This window comes from Euprymna scolopes, chromosome 7, assembly GCF_053919585.1.
Source record: "Euprymna scolopes isolate OS-2025 chromosome 7, ASM5391958v1, whole genome shotgun sequence".
Lineage (NCBI taxonomy): Eukaryota > Metazoa > Mollusca > Cephalopoda > Sepiida > Sepiolidae > Euprymna > Euprymna scolopes.
In genome coordinates, this window is record NC_136488.1 from 39,919,555 (window position 1) to 39,940,282 (window position 20,728).

Genomic DNA, 20,728 nt, shown 5'->3' on the forward strand with positions numbered 1-20,728 from the left:
TAAAGTCTCCGGTTCTGCACACATCAACATAATATCCAAATTTAATCTTCCTGAGGTCATCAGAACTAAACCGTGTATAATTTCTCAACCCTCATTGTCCAGATTTCATTTTTATACACTATCACAAGGCATACACATACCTTCGTCGAAAGTGGTAATGCTCTGTTGGTTAGTAATAGCACAAGTTCCTCAAACTTATTCTGTTGTTTAGCTATATCAATAGTAAATTATAACATCTGCTTTGCTTAACACTGTACTGCAGTTTCACAGTATCACCAATCTTCATCCAACTCGCATTTATCACTTGATGTTAGTTTGATATATTTTTGATTGATGATGCCATGAAACTGCCGTCTTAAGCTAAGTACAATTCATTATCATTTATTTTGTATATGCTTACATATATGTACAGGCATTATTCCTAAACTAATTAGCCAATCATTATGAATTTTTGAACATATTTAGTTTTAATTTTATATAAAAGAGGTAAAAAAGTGGAAACCCTTTGTGAAAATTTTAACAATGAGTACTAGATATCAACTAATAAATATAGCCCAAATTTTAGTTTATTCTGATATATTAAATGGATTTTTGTGGAGTATAATACGATCACAACCGCCTAATTTAAATTCAAATATTTCAGATTTTGATTGAATTTGATCCATACTCATTAGACACCAATTAAACAAGATTCTTTAAATTTTGCTTAGAACCCCTTAAACTTAAACCTGAAATTTTAGGCATTTTCAAGACTCAAAATCATCTTAATGTATTTTGATCAAATTTGGAATAAAAATTCTAAATTTAAACCGATACTGTTCTTTTTGAGGAGGTTAATTTTATTCATTCCATATGACATTTCTGTATATTATACACCTTGTAATATGCAAAATCTAAACGAAAGAAAGATATTTTCACATTAAAGATAACATTACAACTGAATAAAGAAAGATAATTGACAGGAGAGAAAAGCAATGAAAAGGAAAATCATAACTAAAGAAAAAATATGTCAAAACATATGAATTGAATAAAGATTGTTTTTTTTTATTTGCATTAAAAAATTTCCCATTATCTTCATACCATGTTCTAATATCTTTACCTCTTTTTCTTCCCTTCTGTGTGTGTCTGTCTATTTGCGTAACGGTCTTATGGTCTTTACTAAATTCCTCTACCAATTTTTGCTCTACAGACTTGAAACTTGATATATAGGGGATTTGGACCTGTGGAACAAAATCAGTTTGGATTTTAGATAATAAAAATAGCTGGTAAGAGATCAAAATTGAAAAAAAAAATTGAAAGTGTAAGTCAACTAAACATGTTACTTTTATGCATGCACAAATTTAAATTTATACATTAAGTCGGTTAATTTTTAAAGTTTTCTCATCCATCTGTAGTTAGCTTAGACACTGGAGTGCTAAATGTTTTCATTTCTTTTTTTACTTTTGAAATCATTACTATATATTGGATACAATATAATAATCAATAGAGAATCAACTCTAATAATAAATGCAAAATTTTCATAAATTAAAATATCATATTAAAGTGTATTTTACGATTGGACAACACCAACTGGCCTGCTAGTATGTATGTATGTATATATAGTATCTACACTTCTATTTGTAAATTTAATAAGCATGACTAGGCTCTCTTTCTCTCAACAAACATTATTTTTAATTCAATGTGCTCTTTAAATCTATAAGACTAACATTAAATTCTATTTACTATATGAAACTAATAATTTTAGTGACAGTCATTTTTAGTTTACTTTTTTATGTGTAAAAAATATTGCAATTTGTTCTGTCGATTATCAAAACTGTTGCTTAGAATGAAGTCTTGAATATTTGAAGAATTTCGATTTTGATTTTTCTTTTATGTGCTTGCTTCATGTGGTGGACATCTTGTAACAAATTCCAAACTTGATTAAGTAAACAAAAAACGTGAACTTGAAATATGATAAATATTATAGTTTTGTTATTAATTTGTTTTCTTTTAACACAAGTTGATTTTCTTTAATTGACTATGGAATTATAGAATTTCACATGAGTTTGAAAAATGTTGCTGAATTTTTAGCATTGTAACACAAAATAAGACCTGTTGAGAAAAAAAAAAAATGAATATTCACAGTAAATACTGTACAGATTTAATGTGACAGACCATTTTTCATTGTACAACAATGAAGTGAAGCAAATGAAAATAGCAAACCAAATGGTCATTGATCTATTTGAGATGTGTTATTATCAGGATTGTTTGAATGTTTTAACTCTGCGGTTTTTTTTCTCAGAATGTGTGAGTTAATGTCATACCTATTTCAATGATGACCTGTTATTACAGAAGCAAGTATACTATTAAAAATGTAATGTTATATTTAGTAAAAATTAACATAAATAATAATCCAGGCTATGCTTAGGTCCTATTGTCAAATTTTACTTCATTGTGAATATTTCTTTTAGTATTGTTTGGAGAGAATGCCACTTTATCACTAAAAAAACTTTCTAAATAATTATTTTAAAAACTGGAAGAACATACAAAGTAGGGTGTCATATTTAACACAATTTTAACGTCAATATAAATTTTTCAATAGCAAAAGCAAAATCAGCTATCACATGACTGAAACTAGAAACATGTATACATCATGTAGACCCCCCTCCCTCCTTTAAACAGTGTTCTTAATTATAGACACCAAAAGCTCTTCAATGAAATTAAGAGATACAGCACAATCACATTGGCACATTGGTTCACATTTAATCACCAAAGTTAAGCGACATTACGCCAAGTTAGTACCAGATAGATAAGTATTTAGGAATAGCAGACAATATATGTGGCAGGATTATGAGACCTCCCACCAAAATATAAATAAATAATAACCTTGCCAATACCATCCCCTTTAACCAGGATCAGGATAAAAATACAACTGGAATCGTTTGTTAATTTCTAATTTCTCTAGAAACTTCCCTTTTCAATAGAAACTAGTTCGACTTGTTCAAGGTGAAGTGTCAGGAGAAGAGATATTGTTCTAGAAAGAGAAAAGATACAGAGAAAGTTTACAAGGATTATTTGAAGAAATAAGCAATTTGTGTAATAATGAAAGATTAGAGAAATTAAGTATTGCAATATGTTTAGGATGCAGAGTAGAAACTTATCTAATTGATCCATTCAAATTTTAAATGAACATAACAAATATGAACAATTATTTCAAAGATCAGCCAACTAGATCATGACCCCAATAAATATTGGAGTTTCTTTACTGAGAGGTAAGTGCTGAAACAAATTGTCAAAGCATATCAAGAATATACTTAATGTAAAGAGTTAAAAATGATAATATTAACTAATTTCATTATATAAAAAATGGATTCGATGAGCAGTATTGGGAACTTTCAGATGTTAAAGAATCTGAACTTACTGGAAATGATATTGAAAATGTAGCGAAAAAATAGAAACTATTTAAAAAAAAAAAAAACTTATTTAGTAACAAAGAGTGCAAAAAGAGTATATGGTGAAAATAAAAGATCTCCAAGAAATTAATGTAAAGAAACCATTATGGAGATGCTCATGCTTTACAGCATTTTGCAAGGAAATAAAATTGAATCTTAAAAATACTATGATTTATTTCTCAGCCCTGCTTTCATAAAATTATGTAAAACAATAAGAAAGAAATATTTTAAATATCCTTTCTCCCATTTTGATCTTATTTCCATTTGTTATCAATTGCTGAAGAAAAAGAAATCTGTTTTGAATTTGTGATAAAAAAAATGTATATTTGATAATATAAAAAAGAAAATTAAATCAATGACTGCATATTTCATGATGGTGATTGTGATCTATTATTCAGGAATATTAAATGGCACCTAGTATCCTTTAAAATACAATCATCATAGTAAGTAGGTTTTAGACAGAAATGTTCCTGTGTTTTTTCCCCCTAGTAATATGGTATACAATTAATTTTGAGTAATATACACGTTAATATTTCAATTTAAAAAAATATATACATAATTGTTTATCTGAAATGGAAGTAGAACATTGTTTTTATCATTTTCATAAGTAGCAGGTTTTGTTTATGTCATGAACAAAAAATGATCTCGGTTTAACAAACTTCGTAGCCGGCCTAATGGTGGGAGTGGGAAAAAAAAACTAGTTTGAATACAGTCTAAATTTTTCAGATGCATTAATATTTACATCAGATTTTGAAAATCTGACAAGATAATTTTATATATTTGAAATATTTTGTATGACCACTCAATATTTTTAGACAATTAGGCACTAGGAATGTGAAATTTAATAGTCTCCTAGTATTGTATACACTAGAAAAAGAATGTATACTTCACACACATTTTTGTTTTAATTAATAAGATAATTTTAATTTAAAAAAATAATTTCAATTATTGATTGCCGAAAATGAGAAATTTCTTTATATATATTATATATAATAAATAAATTTGATATTTTTTTCCATTAATTTCAGATTTATTATTGGGATTTATAGTTTGGCCCATTGCTAGTCATGTAATCATCTCCATTGAGGTGTGAACCTTCATTTTGAGAAGTTCATGTAGGCTTAATCGGTAGAATTTAAAATATTTTACTTATTGCTAACTAGCATGGGCCACCTAGCATTGCTCACTCATCAAATACACCTTAATATGATATCTTAATTTATACAAATTTTGTATTTATTATTATGGGGTCTATTCTCTATCGATTATTTCATATTATATTGCACCCAATGGCTTGTGTGCCATCAGCTAGAATCTAAACCAAATTCAAAATTTTTAGCGCTCCAGCTTGAGACGTTATCAAATCAACCATTGTCACTTGGATAAGATATACCCTAACATACAAATGTACATATTTTTGAGCATGCGTAGAAGAGCAGTTTAAGTTGACTTACATTTGCCAAGTCTGCATTTCTTTCAATTTTGACCCATTAGCAACTATTTTAACCAGGTAAACACCCATAAAAAACGTTCCACAAATAATGCGATCATTTGAGCCACCTTGCGCCGCTCTGTGACCTTCCGTCTTGGAGAAAATCCAGTTTTATAAATGAGATTACCAAAGTGGCTCCTACCGGGAAATGTTGATTAAGCTGTTAGGGCATTTGTTGCAGGTCACTTCATCTAATGTACTGGTTTTTCAAAGTCTCCTGTAACCTCCGACAGCAATAAAAATATGCTTAATGAAAGGGAGATAACTTAATCAGTTTAATAACTGTAATTATCCATTCTGGATACACAGCCGATTTTCAGAGATGTTGTCAAAATGATATTGATTTCATCAATGACAATCACACAAATAAAAATACATCTTTAAATTTTTGTTCTTTTAATAAATGAATAGTATCTAAAGTCTTGTGGTATTTGCTAATTTTCATAATCACATGTCGATAGTATAGTTATCTTGCCTGAAACAAAAAATAGTTTTCTCCCTTACTCTTCCTAAAATCTTGATCAGGCATTGCAAATTACATCCGCCCTCTTTTTTTTTTTTTTTTCTTTACAAGGAAGTTCTATAAATGTAGTTTTATTGTAAGTTCCAAATTCTTTGCTTCTGCCTTACACGTTTTTGATTGGTAACTGGAAAAGTACATTTTGCACTCCTAACAGTTTTTCAATCATTGTGTTTCGTTATTAGTCAACTCATGTTTAGATTCATTCACCCATAAAACAACATTGCAAAAAAGAAAGTAATTTCACCATCAATAGTAATTCTTGTGTTTAATTTTTTTTCTGAAGCAATCAAGTAATAAGAAAAAGGATCTCATTATTTTTTTTTATTTTTTGTTTCTACCTTTTATTTGTTTAATACTAATATTATTTAATATATATATAAATATATATAATTTTAATACTAATAATTATTTGTTTAATACTAATCAATGCAAGTTTAGCACCTGAAAGCTCCCAATAATGTCTATTTTTTGTTACAAACACAAAATCTGTCCATACTAATGTTAAAACTATCAACACTAGATATAGTCTTGATATATTCCAGAAAGATATTTTAGTAATTTACTCCTCACTAAATAAGTCCAAAGGTTTCAGCTGAGCAATCAAATTTCTTTATCTCTTTGAAATATTAAAAATCTAAATAAATAAAATGTAATATGTGAAAATAATTTCTAAATGTAAAAAGTGCTTACGAATTTTCAAACCCCAATCCATTTTAAGAAGGATGAAAATATCTGAAATGGCAAAAATATTTTAGGCCAGAACTTCAATCAACTGCCACATTTCTAATTTAAAACTAATTTTTCTTTCTATTTTGTAGATATTTATTTGCCCTTCAAGTGAAACGGGATCTGCGAACAGAAGAATTACCTTGCAGTAATAATACTCTCGCTCTCTTAGCCTCTTACATAGTTCAGTGTAAGTATAATATGTTTATTGCCAGGGACTCTGAAGTGCATGTGGAGAGGGCAGAACCAAGGAAAATCTTTGGTTTCTTCAGGACAATTAAAAACTACTTCCCTTTCTTTTAACAAGCAAATAAACTGATCAGAATTATGACTACCTATTCAGAGATAATGTGAGAATTCATGCCTTAGCAAGAAATACTTTTTTTAATTCAAATTCATCAATACATATTTATTAAATAAATATTCTTCATGAATTATTGAGGATTTTTACAATTTCACAAATTGCATGTACAATACGTTGGTGGCAAGGAAAAAATGAAGATTTTTTTCAGTGTTGTGAAAAACATCAATGTTCGATACAATATTTTTTTGTATGATAATAACTTTAAAAAATGTTTGTCATTTACTTTTATTTCTTCCTGAATTGAAAATGTTAAAGATTTTTTATTGTTTCTTTTTATTGGATAATTTTTTTATGCTCTATATTGACGGCATGAATGATTAAATTATAGAGTATATAATCACTCTGAAGAAACTTAATCCTGAAAATTGTGTCATTTTAGAAGGATTGTTTACAGGAAATAGGGAAATGGTTATTATATTTAATCGGTTTGTAATATATTAACTGTTACATGGTTGAATACTCACTTGTAGTCTTGTTTCTTAGAGAGGTAGGGAGTTGTCTTTTACATAAAGACAAATGAACTATTGGATGCTGTCTGCGATTACTGTTATCTTCATCCATCTGTATATAGTCATAAACGCAAGACACCAATATTTATTAAACCAGTGTTTCTTTATTGGAAATGCATGCGTGTAAATTTACAGCAACATTTTATCAAGGAGACATTGCATACATTTTCTATGGTTCACAGGTTTATTGATGTTAATTGGCTTATGTTAAAAGCCCTTCCCTCTTGAAAGTTGGCTTTTGGGAGAGGGAGAAGATTGACATAATCCTCAAATATGTACACATCTCCTTCAGGCACTCACTACTAGAAAAAAAATTGACCGTTATTCCTTCAACTCTTGCTGAGATATCATTCACAAGATCTCGTCCACCCTCCTATCTAATTATACAACTTAACTGCAACAAAAACGTTGCTTAATTTCTAGATATTGTTGTGTTAGGATTTTTCATTTAATATTTTCTTTTCAGCTGAAATTGGTGATTTCCTTGAAGATGAGTACATCGATAGCTCCTATTTATCCTCATGTAAAGTCTTACCACATCCGTCTCTAGAAGTCGAACAGAAAATAATGGAGTATCACAAACAGCATATGTAAGTATAAGAATATCAATCACATTAAGAAAGCATTTTTATTTTATAGCATCTCTATTGTCTTACTGACCATTTACTTTAATGAATATTAATTCAAATAATATCAAAATTTTAAATCAGTAACAATTTCGTTTACTCTGCAACAAGTTCAGAATATTAAATTTTTATCATAAATATTTTTTAAATGTTACTTTTTATTTATCTGTAAAATATGAATAGCCTGTTAACAGGTACTATTTACATCCTATATTACGTATCTCATGAGTTTGTATGTGAGTACTTTTCAATCCCACTTTTCAACCCTGGTGTTTAAGTTCTTGCAGTCGGAGAGAACTAAACAACCTATGTATTTTTTAACTATTATTCAAATATCTGTCTAATTTGCATAACTTCCTTTTAAATAGTTTATAAGTAATTTATGCTTGCTTTTATTAATTTGTAATTTTACTGTCTTATTTTCCCCCTATACTGGCAATAATTTTGTCAATATTAATAGTATTTAATTGATGTAATCTATATATATAAAAGCGAAAATGTATGTGTGTATGTATGTACGCTTTTCCTCAATGTCCACGAAAGGCTTCTTTCAAAGAAGCACTTGCTCGGTTCACAACTTCTTAAAACTTTTTATATCATCTATAAATTGTAATATCTCAGTTACCCATGGAGCTCGCCTGTCTATTTAATTTTATTGACTTTCAAACGTTAATTATTTAACATTTCCCGCATCGGCATGCGTTACATTCGATTTTCGGTATAAAAAAAAGCGAAACTCGACTCTAATCACAGGCCGAAAGCCCCCCGGGGCTTGGGCGATAAGATCAAAGTGTAGTATCTGTTCCGACAGATGCTGCAAGCGATGACTAGCAAAGACCATATGTGGGGGTAACCCCACATATCTGACCTTGGTCACTGTAGGGGCAACCCTTCATACCAACACTTACTAATCCAGCTCCCATTTCCCACCTCTCGGGAGCTGGTCCCCCCCTTTCCCTCCCTCCTCCCCCTATCTCCACATTAAAAAACGGCCTTGTGCCTAATTTGCTCAGTGGGGAAGCAAATAAATCCAACAGGCCGAAAGCCAGTTGTCTCAAGAGAGCTAAGTAACGTTTGTTCAATGTTGACTTCGTCATATCAGACTAGCTTTCATTTCGCTCCTCCTAGTAAACAGGGAGCGGATTTTTAAAAACAAACAAACCGATTTATTCACCTCATTCAAAACTGTCCCGCACAAAATTGTAACTGCTGAATACCTATCGCCGTCACGTCAATCAAAAACACGCACCTGTTTTTTTTTTAAACACTTTACTATTTTCCAATTGTGCGTCGTGAAGGCTTCGTTTTTTTTCACATACCCCGAAAAGCACCCGGACAACGCCGGGTACCCCTCGCTAGTATAATATAAGAGAATAAATTACAAAAACTTTTCTCAAGATATGCTTATCAATTATCATTATCAAGGGAAATAAATTAAATAAAAATAATGTTTAGTTAGCTAGAAAGACATACCAATGAGTAATTAGAGTTCACAGATGGTGACTTCTCTCTTTATCTCCCCTCTTAGTTTCTCTCTCTCTCTCTCTCTCAGAAGGTAACTTTCTACTCTTCCCTCTTTTTCTCTGAAGACGATAGATTTTCTTTTTTATTGTTCATGAAGTATATGTTTTTATTTACGATGTAAAATAACAGATAATTATAAATATGCATGGTCTGAAATGAAATCGCTGAATTCGGGGGGGGGGGGGTTGTTAGTTAACATTTATAAAATGAAAAATCTGTTATCAACAATCCCCAAATAAATAAATTTAAAAAAATAAAAGAACAGCCATGTTGCCTTTTCTACTTCATTCATTCTCATTTTAGTTTAATTAAATAAATTAAATAGGTTTCAGCATTACTTATAATCGAATTTTATATATATATATATATAACTTAAACCTTCTTTTAGAAAAACATTAAAAAATTCTAAGGTATGTCAAGTCTCATTCTACGCATAAAATGCCAAAATGAAAATTAAGTTGGAACAATATAGTCATCCAAACTAGTAGAAAAAGAGGCTAGCTAAGGAAGAACGATAACTCAATGTATTTGCATATCTTTTTAACTAGAAAATTATGGGAAGATATTATTCTTACTTAGCTAGGATATTTATCATTGTTTATAAAGATAGTGACTATATTTTTACACCAAATTGAAAATAAGCACAAATTTAACCATATTCAATGATTAATTTGGCATAAAATTCTTATTCTAAATCAAGGTCTATTAAGTTTGGCTAGTTAATAATATTCTGTTGCAGGCTAAGGCTAGTATCAACTACTTTGGTATCTTGTGCTTACAATTTACATTTTTTTTATTCTTTCGGAAAATGAAATAAAACTACAAAATTATATCCTATTTTTAAAATGTATTACTATGTCTTTCATTTTTTTTTATTTTACAAATAAACAAAAACGTTAAGAAAAAGAACATTTTTTAAAATTATGTTTGTGTGTAAAAATAATTTTCATATTTGTCTGCATGCTGCATTCCTTGAAATATAAACAAGAAAAAACATGTAGATTTACTTTTTTGCTTTCTCACATCAAACCAAAAATATCTTTCCATTTAGTTTAATTTTTTTCTAATTTTCATACCTGATAGAAATAAAATATTCAAACACATATGCACACATATAACTCTCCACATAATGAATTTATCAGACACATCTGACATATGAGCATTAATTGACTTTACTATAATGGGCATAAAATGTTATCTATGAAGAATTCGCAAATAAATTTTAAAAAACTGATTCAAAATGAGTTTGACAAAAAAGAGAAAATTGATGAAAAGATCAAATTATTTTACTGCTTTTCTTTATACAAAATTTTACTATGAAAGTTTTTTTTATTCAAAGAACTTTAATTTCAATTTTAGTTTGTTATAAATCCGTAGATATAAAATATATTTCTAGATCGAAGATGAATCCTTTGTGCTGTTTTTTAGTATCACACTAATTATCAATAACCTGTGATTATGGCAGAATGTTTTAGCCAATCAGAACAGAGCATGCTGTATCAGATAATGATTATATCAGTTCTCTAAGATGATTGCAATATTTTATAGGTGTCACCCCACTATTTCTCTTTACCGCGAAAAGTTTGTGTCTGAGATTGGAGACAGGATGTATTAAAGGGTTACAACTTCTGTTTTTGCATGGCTTACAGTTGTACAAAGTTGCCAATTTATCTTTTCTAAACATTACATACAGTGAATGTGTTAGTTACTTGTAGCTATCTTCTTTTCTTACATGCTAAAAGCCGGGGACCTTATCTATTTTTGTGTCTAAGATTGAAGCAGCTGAAACTTGAAGGAATGCTGTGTAGTGATGTAATATACCTTGTACTCACAAAAATATTTTGCTTCATCTTGCAAGCAAATTGATAAATTTGTTGTGAACTGGTAAGGATCCTAAAGAAAATATACAACTCGGTGTTTAGTAGAAACAAAATAAATTGAACAGAAAATTAAATATAACAAATAACAATTGATTATACGTCAGTTCAACTGCCAAGCCTGTATGATTTGTGTATAACCTCAAGAGATATATTCTCCCGGTTTTTATAGTAAGTAGAAAAGTTCATTGTTATCCATGATAATTTTATTCACTTTTTGAAATGTATATTTCTATAAATTACAACAAAAAAAAAAACTTACGTTTCATAACTTATCTTAATTATAAGTTCTAGAAAATCTATGTTCACTCAGCGCATAAATACTTTTTATGAATACAATTTTTAATGACTTTCTCATAAAATTTATGCATAAAACTGATGTTTATATGAATGAAAATAAAACAATAGTATTAGAAAATAAATTTTTTAAAACTTTTTTCTTTTAATCATTAAGTAAATTAAACACCTTGATAGTAACCATTACGTTCGGTATGCAAGAAACATTGTGATAAGTACTCATTAAAGTAACTTTGCATACATAAATACACTCAGCAGTATTAATACTAAAATAAGACAATAATTTTCAATGTTTTAAATTATTTTTTTCTACAATAGTGATGTTTCAGTTATAACAAGATTGAATTGCATGACAATATTTGATTGACATGATTGTTTGTATAAATCTGTCTACTTTCAGTGGCCAAGGTCCATCTGAAGCTGATATTAATTTACTCGATACAGCAAGGAAAATTGAACAGTATGGAATCCGAAATTTTCCAGCAAAGGTAGCTTTTATTTTTTCTTTATAAATTTTACTTACTGTTTATAAAATGGACAGCTCTTTTTATTTTATCACTGTCATCAAGTTTTGAAATTTAAGGTGCTGCAAGTGCCCTATTCTCTGGGGTAGACAACGTCTCACGTCTGTTTTTTATGCTGTCTGATCCATAGGATTGGCATTAGTTAGATTGCAGTCAAATCACTTATTACTCAAGCCAGGTCTTTCTCGGTCTAATATGCTATGACTCTAATATCTGCAATATCCAGGTATGTGATAGCGTTAATGCAAGAGGTGGCATGTATGGCCAAACTATCATGCACCATGCATTTATAATTCCACTACTAAAATTTTCCTTCATCATTTTATTCTTGCTTAATAAAAAATGGTATATTTTGGTATAAAAATTAAACAAACTATTGAATTTCATTTCTAATTACAATCAAATCAAATATTCTCTCTTTATAAAATAGAGAAAGGAATTTATCTTCTTTTCTGTTTTATTCTAAAATAGTTCAGAAAATTTTAGAATCTGTTGTAAAGAATTTAAAAACTAAACGAACAATGTTATTTATTTGAGGGGAGGGGGAGTTCGTGTTCAAAATCCACTTCATATTAAAAAAAGTAATTTTGTCAGTAAGCAAAGAGGGACTGCCTCAAAGAAAAAACAAAGGAAGATAACTCAGCAATAATTCAAATTTGCAAGATCAACCTTGTAATGCCTATAATTTCCTATTAATCGTGTTAAATCATTTAAAAATGATTTAATTTAGAAAAATATAACTACTTAATCAATTTATGTGATTTTTAAAAATCTTTTCGTTCTGTTGCAGATATGTACCTCATCATAATTATTTTTTTGTATTTTTGTTTTCTAATATAGGGAGAATTCTGGGCGACCACCCTTTTTAAAAATAAATCTGTTGTAATATCTCTTGTAAAGAGTAAAAAATTAAAAGTAAAAAATAAAATAAAAAGCCATAACATTGGTGCAATTAGAATTACATTTTGAATTTGGCAATTTTTTATACGAATGTGACATTAGAATGCTCCCTCCCAAAAAAAACTTTTGTAAAAATGGTAAACAAGTTTTTATATTTATACAATAAACAACAATCATATTCCACCTACTTTACTCTAGATTGAAAAAATATGATTTTCTTGAAAACTCTTAAGTGATCATAAAATTTTTTAAACGATCACTTTTAACAAAAATGATAATGCAAATAGTTAAGTATTAATAAGTTATAAAGTTTTTTTGGTTTTTTTTCGTGTTAAATACCAAGAAAAAAGAAGTTAAGTAACCAACAATAGTTGAGGGCAACCCAAAGGTTCCCTTTTTCATCGACTGCTATACTGAGGTGTAGAGGAGGATGTCAATCCATTCCCAGGATTACTCCACTTGCCCTTGATCCTCCCTTTATAATGCTGAGAGTTTAGCAAGGAAGTATCAATTACTGTTTTTTTTTGTTTTAGCCTTTGATATGACTTGACCAAGGATTAAATCCTGGTTTCTCAGCTAATTAATAAATGCTCTTACCAACATGTCAAATGGCCTGATAAATGGTTACAAAATTAAATGATATTTTAAAAAATATTTTAACAAAAGCAAATAGCATAACTTGTAAATAATAATTTAAGTTACATAACAAGAAAAATTCAATTTTATTAATCTAGAAAATTAACTAGCGGCTGCATCAGCAACCGGTGTAGCTTCTGAATAATAAGAGAAATTTCCAAAGTGCTAACCGAAATAAGATAACCACAAAAGTTGTAGTCGATTGAATATTTTTAAAGATATTTCTGAGCCCACAACAACCGATAGTTTTATTCAGTTTTATTGATATATCTGGCATAATTTATTATCAATTGTAAAACTGTTTATTTTTTAATGTTACATTTATACAACTCGAAAATGACTTCTGAGTTATTTCCCTTTATTAAAATGGTTAATTATATCAAAGGGAGACAACTTAGCATTTCTCAGTGGAGAAGATTAGCTTACAAACAGTCACACGATGCTACAAAATGAAAAGATGTTATCAAGATTGATTTGTTTTTAACTGCAACATGCTGTTCAAAGGATTGTGTCTACTGTTACGAATGCATGCCATGCGAGATGAAAATATGAATCACCGGATTAAAGGAAATAATTTTTAAAGAAAAGCTGGAATTATTTCTCAAGGTTTCTTTTCAGTAACAGAACATTGGATGAAAAAAATGGTCAATACAAGAAATTATATAAATTATATTTATTTACAGAGAGGATGAATATACAAAACCAAAGGAGAATGTTAGTTTAATAACAGAAGCGTAATTAATTTAATAATATTGAGCAAAATTCATACAAAGCAAATATATCATCAGAGTAAAAACAAAAACCGTTATCTGTTTGACGAAAAGTAACTTCAGTGTAAAGCAAATATTTTCACAAATTAAAAAACAAATTGTTTAAATTTCTTTTGAGATTCAAACAGGTGTCTCGGGAGTTCGGTGCTGTGTGTGAGAAATTTGGGTATTGTTAGGACGATAGTTCCACTATCAAAGAGAGGTAACTCCTTTTTTTGTTTCAGGCGGAATTACCTCCACGTTTTTTTTTTTTTTTTTTTTTTTTTTTTACATAGGCGTCACCACTTATCAAGGTCGATAGGCCACTCAAGGATAAGGGTTAAAGAGTGTAGAGTATTCAAAAGGACAATATAGTAATCGATAGTAATGGAAGTTCGGTAAATTTGTTAACTTAAGTGGAACGGATCATCAGAAACTTGTTCACGTTGGACTTGAAGACAACCATATTATAGACAGCTGGAAAGCAGGAAAACGGAAGACAATTCCACAGGCGTGCAGTTCTAAGAAAGAAGCTTTGATCATGGAATCTATGTTTAGGTTTAGGTACAGATAAAGAGTGGGGAAAATTATTGATAATGTTTTCAGCTAGTCTAGTGTTTCTTGTGAAAGTTTGGCGAGGGGGGACCATAGATTGAAGCTCAGTTGAACACTTTCCATGAAAATAACGATAAAGCAGAGACAAACTCGCAACATCTCTTCTGTGAGATAGAGGTTGCAGCGAAGAGAAAAGGACATCTCCCACCCGGCCACGAAGTCTATTTTGAACCCTATCAAGGCAGGACAAGTCTTTTCTAGCAGCTCTAGTCAACTCAAGTCAACTTTTCTTCAACGACTTTCTGTCATTCATGTGCTACACACACACACACACACACACACACACTCGTCTTCGGGCATAATCTTCTGCATGGCATTATTAGTTATGATATACCAACACTCATTCATAATGGGGTTTAATATCTCTTGCTGTCGATAAAGCTGGCTCGAGACATTGAGAAGATAAGTCTAATAATAAACTTTGTGATTGGATTCTTTTGATAAACAATTGTGTATTCACTTTGTTTCATTTTACTTCAAAGTTTTCAGAAATCAAGGGGCTCTTTCCTATGAGCTAACACTTGATCTCTGTATGAGACACATATTTGAATGTTCCTTGAGCAAAAGCAATGTGAGATAATTTTATTGTTAATCAATATAACTAGTATATACCATTTTATGCTATTTTAATACTTTCATTTTCCATTATTTCAGGACCATGAAGGAGTACATTTGAGCTTGGCTGTTGCACATATGGGAATTGTTGTTTTCCAAAATTTTACAAGAATAAACACATTTTCTTGGGCAAAAATAAGAAAATTAAGTTTTAAACGTAAAAAATTTCTCATCAAACTTCATCCTGAAAATTATGTGAGTTGGTTTTATTAATTTTTCAGGAATTTTTTTTTTTTTTTTTTGTATTTTTTAAATGCTATCAAATCATAAAATATTCTTAGATAAAACAAAAAAAGCACTGTTTTAAAAACTTGAAAAAAATATACAATGAAAACTATGGCCTTAGAGACAAGACATAATAAATTAATTTTAAGTTGATTCAAATAAACATTAAAATTTCATTTTATATGAAACAATGGTGGAGGTTTGGAATAGAGGCTGCCGTGTCTTGGGACTATTTTTTGGATTTTCTCTTCAAAAGAAATGCATATTATTCTTGATAAATGAATTTAAGAAAAGATTTTTATGTATCATGCATAATTCACTTTGCTATTTTACATTTGTTATCAAATGAACACTTGACAGTTGGTATAATCGAAATTGAAATACCTTATTTTTATGTTAAAAATAGCACAACAATTGTTTTCATTCTAAATAAAAGATTTCGGTTATATAAGGTATAAAATCTAAGTTCATTTTACAATGAAGACTTAATAACAAAGTGAATGAAAATAAAAATGTTGAATTAAGTAATCGTGCTTTATATTGGTAATTAATAACAATTTGCTTTCTTTTTTATATATGAAAAGATGTAGAAAAAATAAGTAAAAATGAGCTGGACTTTATTCCAAACCTCAGCCGAAAAAAATTAAATGACTTTAGTAATTGTTCCTATATCTGTATCAACAATCTATATTGCTTTAAGTAAAAAAATAAATAAAATCTTTGATTTCTATTTAGAAACTATTGATTTCTATTTGATGCAACTTAAAGGTGACAACAGCTTCTGTATTATTTGAACGATTGATTATTTAGATATTTTCCTCATTTTTAAAGTTCAATACATGAATTATTGGTTAACGTTTGTAAACAAAAAATATGAAACATTTATAAACAATTATCTGAAATATAATTGTGAACATGTATTTTTAAAATACAAGTCAATATTAGTTAGAATACTTCTACTGTCCACATTTTCAATAAATTATTTTATTCTCTCAAATAAATGCATCTACTATAATGTGCTAGTTCAGGTGAAACAATGTTCAATCAATAATGAATACTTATTTGGATTCTTAATAAGTATTCAATACATGTACTTATTTTTGTGGAGAGACATTTACTAATGAATACTCTTTTTGGCACTTGTACAGTTTAATCAGGACATTAAAAAATGAAAATATCGAAAAAATGTTATATTGCACGTATCCGTTATGGAATGAAGTTCTCCAAAAAACAATTTCACTTAATTCCATCAAGTACTTTTTGTTTTACAGCAAAAAAACAATTTGTTATGATACCGAGCAAAAGGAAGAAAAGCTAGTATTAAAGATGGGGAGGGAATGTCGGCGCTTTAACTGGAGTTATCTCCCCGTGACGTGTTCTAAATTCCAAACAAAAATTTAAAATATTCCAAGATGTCTCCCTTCAACGTGCTCTCATAAAAACGTGTTTTTCCGCTGTAAAAAAAAAAAAAAAAAAACTACTCGATCAAATTAAGTGAAATTTATTTTCGAAGATCTTCTGTTCAAAGCGGATACGTACAATCTAACCTTTTTTTTCAATATTTTCATTTTTTAATGCCTTGATTAAACTGTACAAGTACCCTCTTTTCAATGTAAAGTTATTTCCCTTTGAGTAACTGGATATTAAGAATAATGTGGTTAATAAAGTAGTACTAGCAGGTGGCACTGTGGGTTTATATAGCATTTGTTTTCTTAATTTACATATCAATCATGCTTGGCTTAGTCTGGAAACTAAAAGTTTGACAAGAGCCAGTAGATTGCAGATAGGATCTTTTTTTTTATTATTATTGTTTGTATAGGTTTACTTGCATAGAGTTTAAATATTGGATTGGAAGGTAATAATTGTTAGAAATTACTTAACAGAAGGAAAGATTCACATTTGTCATTAAATTCTTTTGCTATTTTTTTATAAGATTAAAAATCATAGAAAACGAATCCATGTTGCCAATCTCAAAGTTGATCAAATCAATATGGTGTTAGATAATGCTATTTTCAAGATTAAAGTTATGTCCCTTGAATAATTAGATTAGAGCAGAACAGTTATTTTTGTGGAGAGATATTTGTTAAATAATGAATAATTTTTTCAAGATTGTAATTATGTCCCCTTGAATAATTAGATGTCTAGAATAAAATGATCAATAGTAGTAGTAGTAGTAGTAGTAGTAAGTTGCAATGTTGGTTAGTTTAAGTGTCCTTTTGTTGGCTTATGAGTCAATAATGCATGGCTTATTCTAAATAGTAAAAATATGACAAGAGTCTATAGATTACAGGATCTTATTTTGGATTATTTGGATTCTTCAGTTTACTGTTTTCATCTTGAGTGTTATTTTCACAACATTTCAATTGATGTAACCTCCAACCTTCTTCAGGAATATTTTTGTTGAACTCAGGAATCTGCACAGAATTTGAAATAGAACCGACCTTGTCGAGTGGGCATTAGAATACCTTCAATTCGGCCATTTGTTGATTGTGGGTGGCGATTCATGATGCTTAAGGATGGGATTCTGGTGATTGAGCAGATCATGCCCAGGACATCATAAAGATATAAACTGCAGCATACCACTTTGGCCTTTACTTGGGCTAGACAGGGGGTTGAATAGATCTGATTCAATCAATCAGTTGGTCACATCTAGCTCTAACTTTCCACATTATATGATAAACTGATTTAGTAAGCCGTGGCTGAAGGGTCAAACTACTTGACAGATAATGAACCCAACACGGCAAACATATTTTTTCTAAAAAGAAACTTAGAAGTAAATGGAAGAACCACGGATGCTTGGATCCACCAAAGGGTAGAGTATACCCTTCCTATATCCCTATTGTGTTGGGATGAATGGATTTTCCTCTCAACATCTCCCACATAGGGCTCTGAGGGTAGTGGGGAGCAGGAGAGATGAACAAAAGCACAAAATTATGTACAACAATCAGCCTCATAAAAAAAAAAATCATTCTGAAGTTACGGATCTTACTAGTTCAGACCCAGAAATCGAAATGAAATATAAAAGCACAAACTTCCCAACATACATAGTGATGGAAAACTCTGTTAAAAAAATATCAATTTTCAAAATAGAAAATAATATTCTACAAAAGTATCAAAAAAAAAAAAAAACTAAACAACAGCACAATACTAATTGAAATAACAAATAGAAAACAAGCAAAAAAAAAAAAGCAGAAGAGCTACTAAAATGAAAACAATTTGAGAATACAGCAATCAAAACTTAACCACATAAAACACTAAACTCGAGCAAAAACAAAATAAAAAGTTCTGAACTATCACTATGCACAATGGAAGAAATGAAGGACACTCTCAAAACACAAAATGTTACAGATGTACAAAGAATACAAAGAAGAAAAACAAATTATATTCACTAATACATAATCCTAACTTTTGATACCCCCCCTCCTGCCAAATTCTCCAAAATATCAAAATAGGATATCTGATAATAAACACAGAACCATACATCTTTAACCCTCTAAGATGTCACAATTGTCAAAGATCTAGACATCATTGTGACCAATATACACCCCTCCCTCAACATGCATAAGATGCGTGGAGGGAAAATAGATTCACACAAAGAATGCAAAAATAAATTTAAATGCGTTAATTGCAATGAAACTCAATGGGAAAACTCCAAAAATTACCCTATTTGGAGAAAAGAAAAAGGGACCCTCAAAATAAAATGCACCAAAAACATTATGTTCTTGAAAACATTAGAAAACACCAATTATGCAGAAATAAATAAAAGAAACCTATCAAATACTAACATACCCAAATCACCATACAAAAGCAATAAACCAATGTGAAGATGTCACAAAACTCTTAAATCAAATGAAAAATTTACTAGAATTAAAAAAAAAAACACAAACTAAATTAATAGTGAAAACAAAATCTACCCAAATAAAAACCAAAATATGACTTAACATCGGATTTAATAAAAAACCAAACCAAAAATATACACAAAACCACAAACTGCAACTACTTCTACACAAACAGTTATCCCCATGAAATTGGAGGGGGGGGGGCGAATCACACCAAAAGCAATAAAATCATCACCCAACAACAAAGAACCTAAATCCAAAAGAAGGAAAACATTGATCTGTATCAATTATCTAAAATAAAAATTCCTTTCCAAAATCAAATTCAGGCAATGGATACAGAAAATGAAAGACCAGACCCCCCCCCTCCCCCCCCAAAGAAATAAAAAAAGTAAAGAGAAAAACATCCACAACATTACACTACAACTACCCACATCCTTCATATTACTAAGAGACTTTAATTTCCACGGCCGAATATGGAGTGGCAGTGAAATCAACCAAAAGAGCAAATTCATCAAAAGTTTCATAAACAAAAATAACCTATGCATTTACAACAACCAATCGTCAACACTTGGGTAAATATTCAACAATAGACCTAACCTTATATGATTGGTCCGTCCTAATGGACTTTTCATGGTCAACACACAATGATACGTGTGCAAATAACCACTTCCTTATGATCCTAGAAGGTCTGAATACCAATCCAAAAGACAAAATTCCAAATTGGAACCTCAAAAAAGAAAACTTGAACAAATTTACAACAATTTGTTCCACAGAACTAACTCCCAACTCAAACACCAAAAACCAAGATCAAATTACATACTTCACCATAACAATAACTTTCATAGCAGAAAAATGTATCCCTGAATTTTCTAAATGCACCAAACATAACTATTCTTGGTTCAATGAAGAATGCCGAAAAGCTATCAAACTATGCAAAGCTGTTCTACACAAATTCAACGTGCATCCAACAGCAGAAACTAAAATTCTTTCAAAATATGCAGAACCAAAAGTATAACAAATAATTAAATAATCTAAATGTTCTACATAGAAAAAAATCATATCCAAAATTAACTCTAACACAAAAACATAAACTGTGTGAAATACGATCAGAAAAATTGCTGTCAAAAACACAACTACCCCTCTCAAACATCTAAACAACAATACAAAAGTAACTGACCCCAAATTGCCAATACATTTGCCCAATACTTTGAACAAAACTCTTCTGCTACAAACCACAATAAGAAATTTCAGAACTT

General features: G+C 29.7%; 1 protein-coding gene and 1 long non-coding RNA gene across 6 annotated transcripts in view; one reads left to right on the plus strand and one right to left on the minus strand.

The window, feature by feature from the left end:
• The window catches only part of LOC145279686 (FERM, ARHGEF and pleckstrin domain-containing protein 2-like), a 324,554-nt gene that overhangs the window by 223,598 nt on the left and 80,228 nt on the right, over positions 1-20,728 (plus strand). For all 4 annotated transcript variants that reach the window (XM_080130959.1, XM_080130961.1, XM_080130960.1 and 1 more), the window contains exons 6-9: positions 6,265-6,362; positions 7,512-7,635; positions 11,770-11,857; positions 15,448-15,603. In XM_080130959.1, the coding sequence (XP_079987085.1) occupies positions 6,265-6,362; positions 7,512-7,635; positions 11,770-11,857; positions 15,448-15,603 (466 nt within the window). The remainder of the gene's footprint in view (positions 1-6,264; positions 6,363-7,511; positions 7,636-11,769; positions 11,858-15,447; positions 15,604-20,728) is intronic.
• Positions 1-20,728, minus strand: part of LOC145279688 (uncharacterized) — a 204,181-nt gene that overhangs the window by 86,414 nt on the left and 97,039 nt on the right. The gene's annotated exons all lie outside the window — the stretch shown is intronic.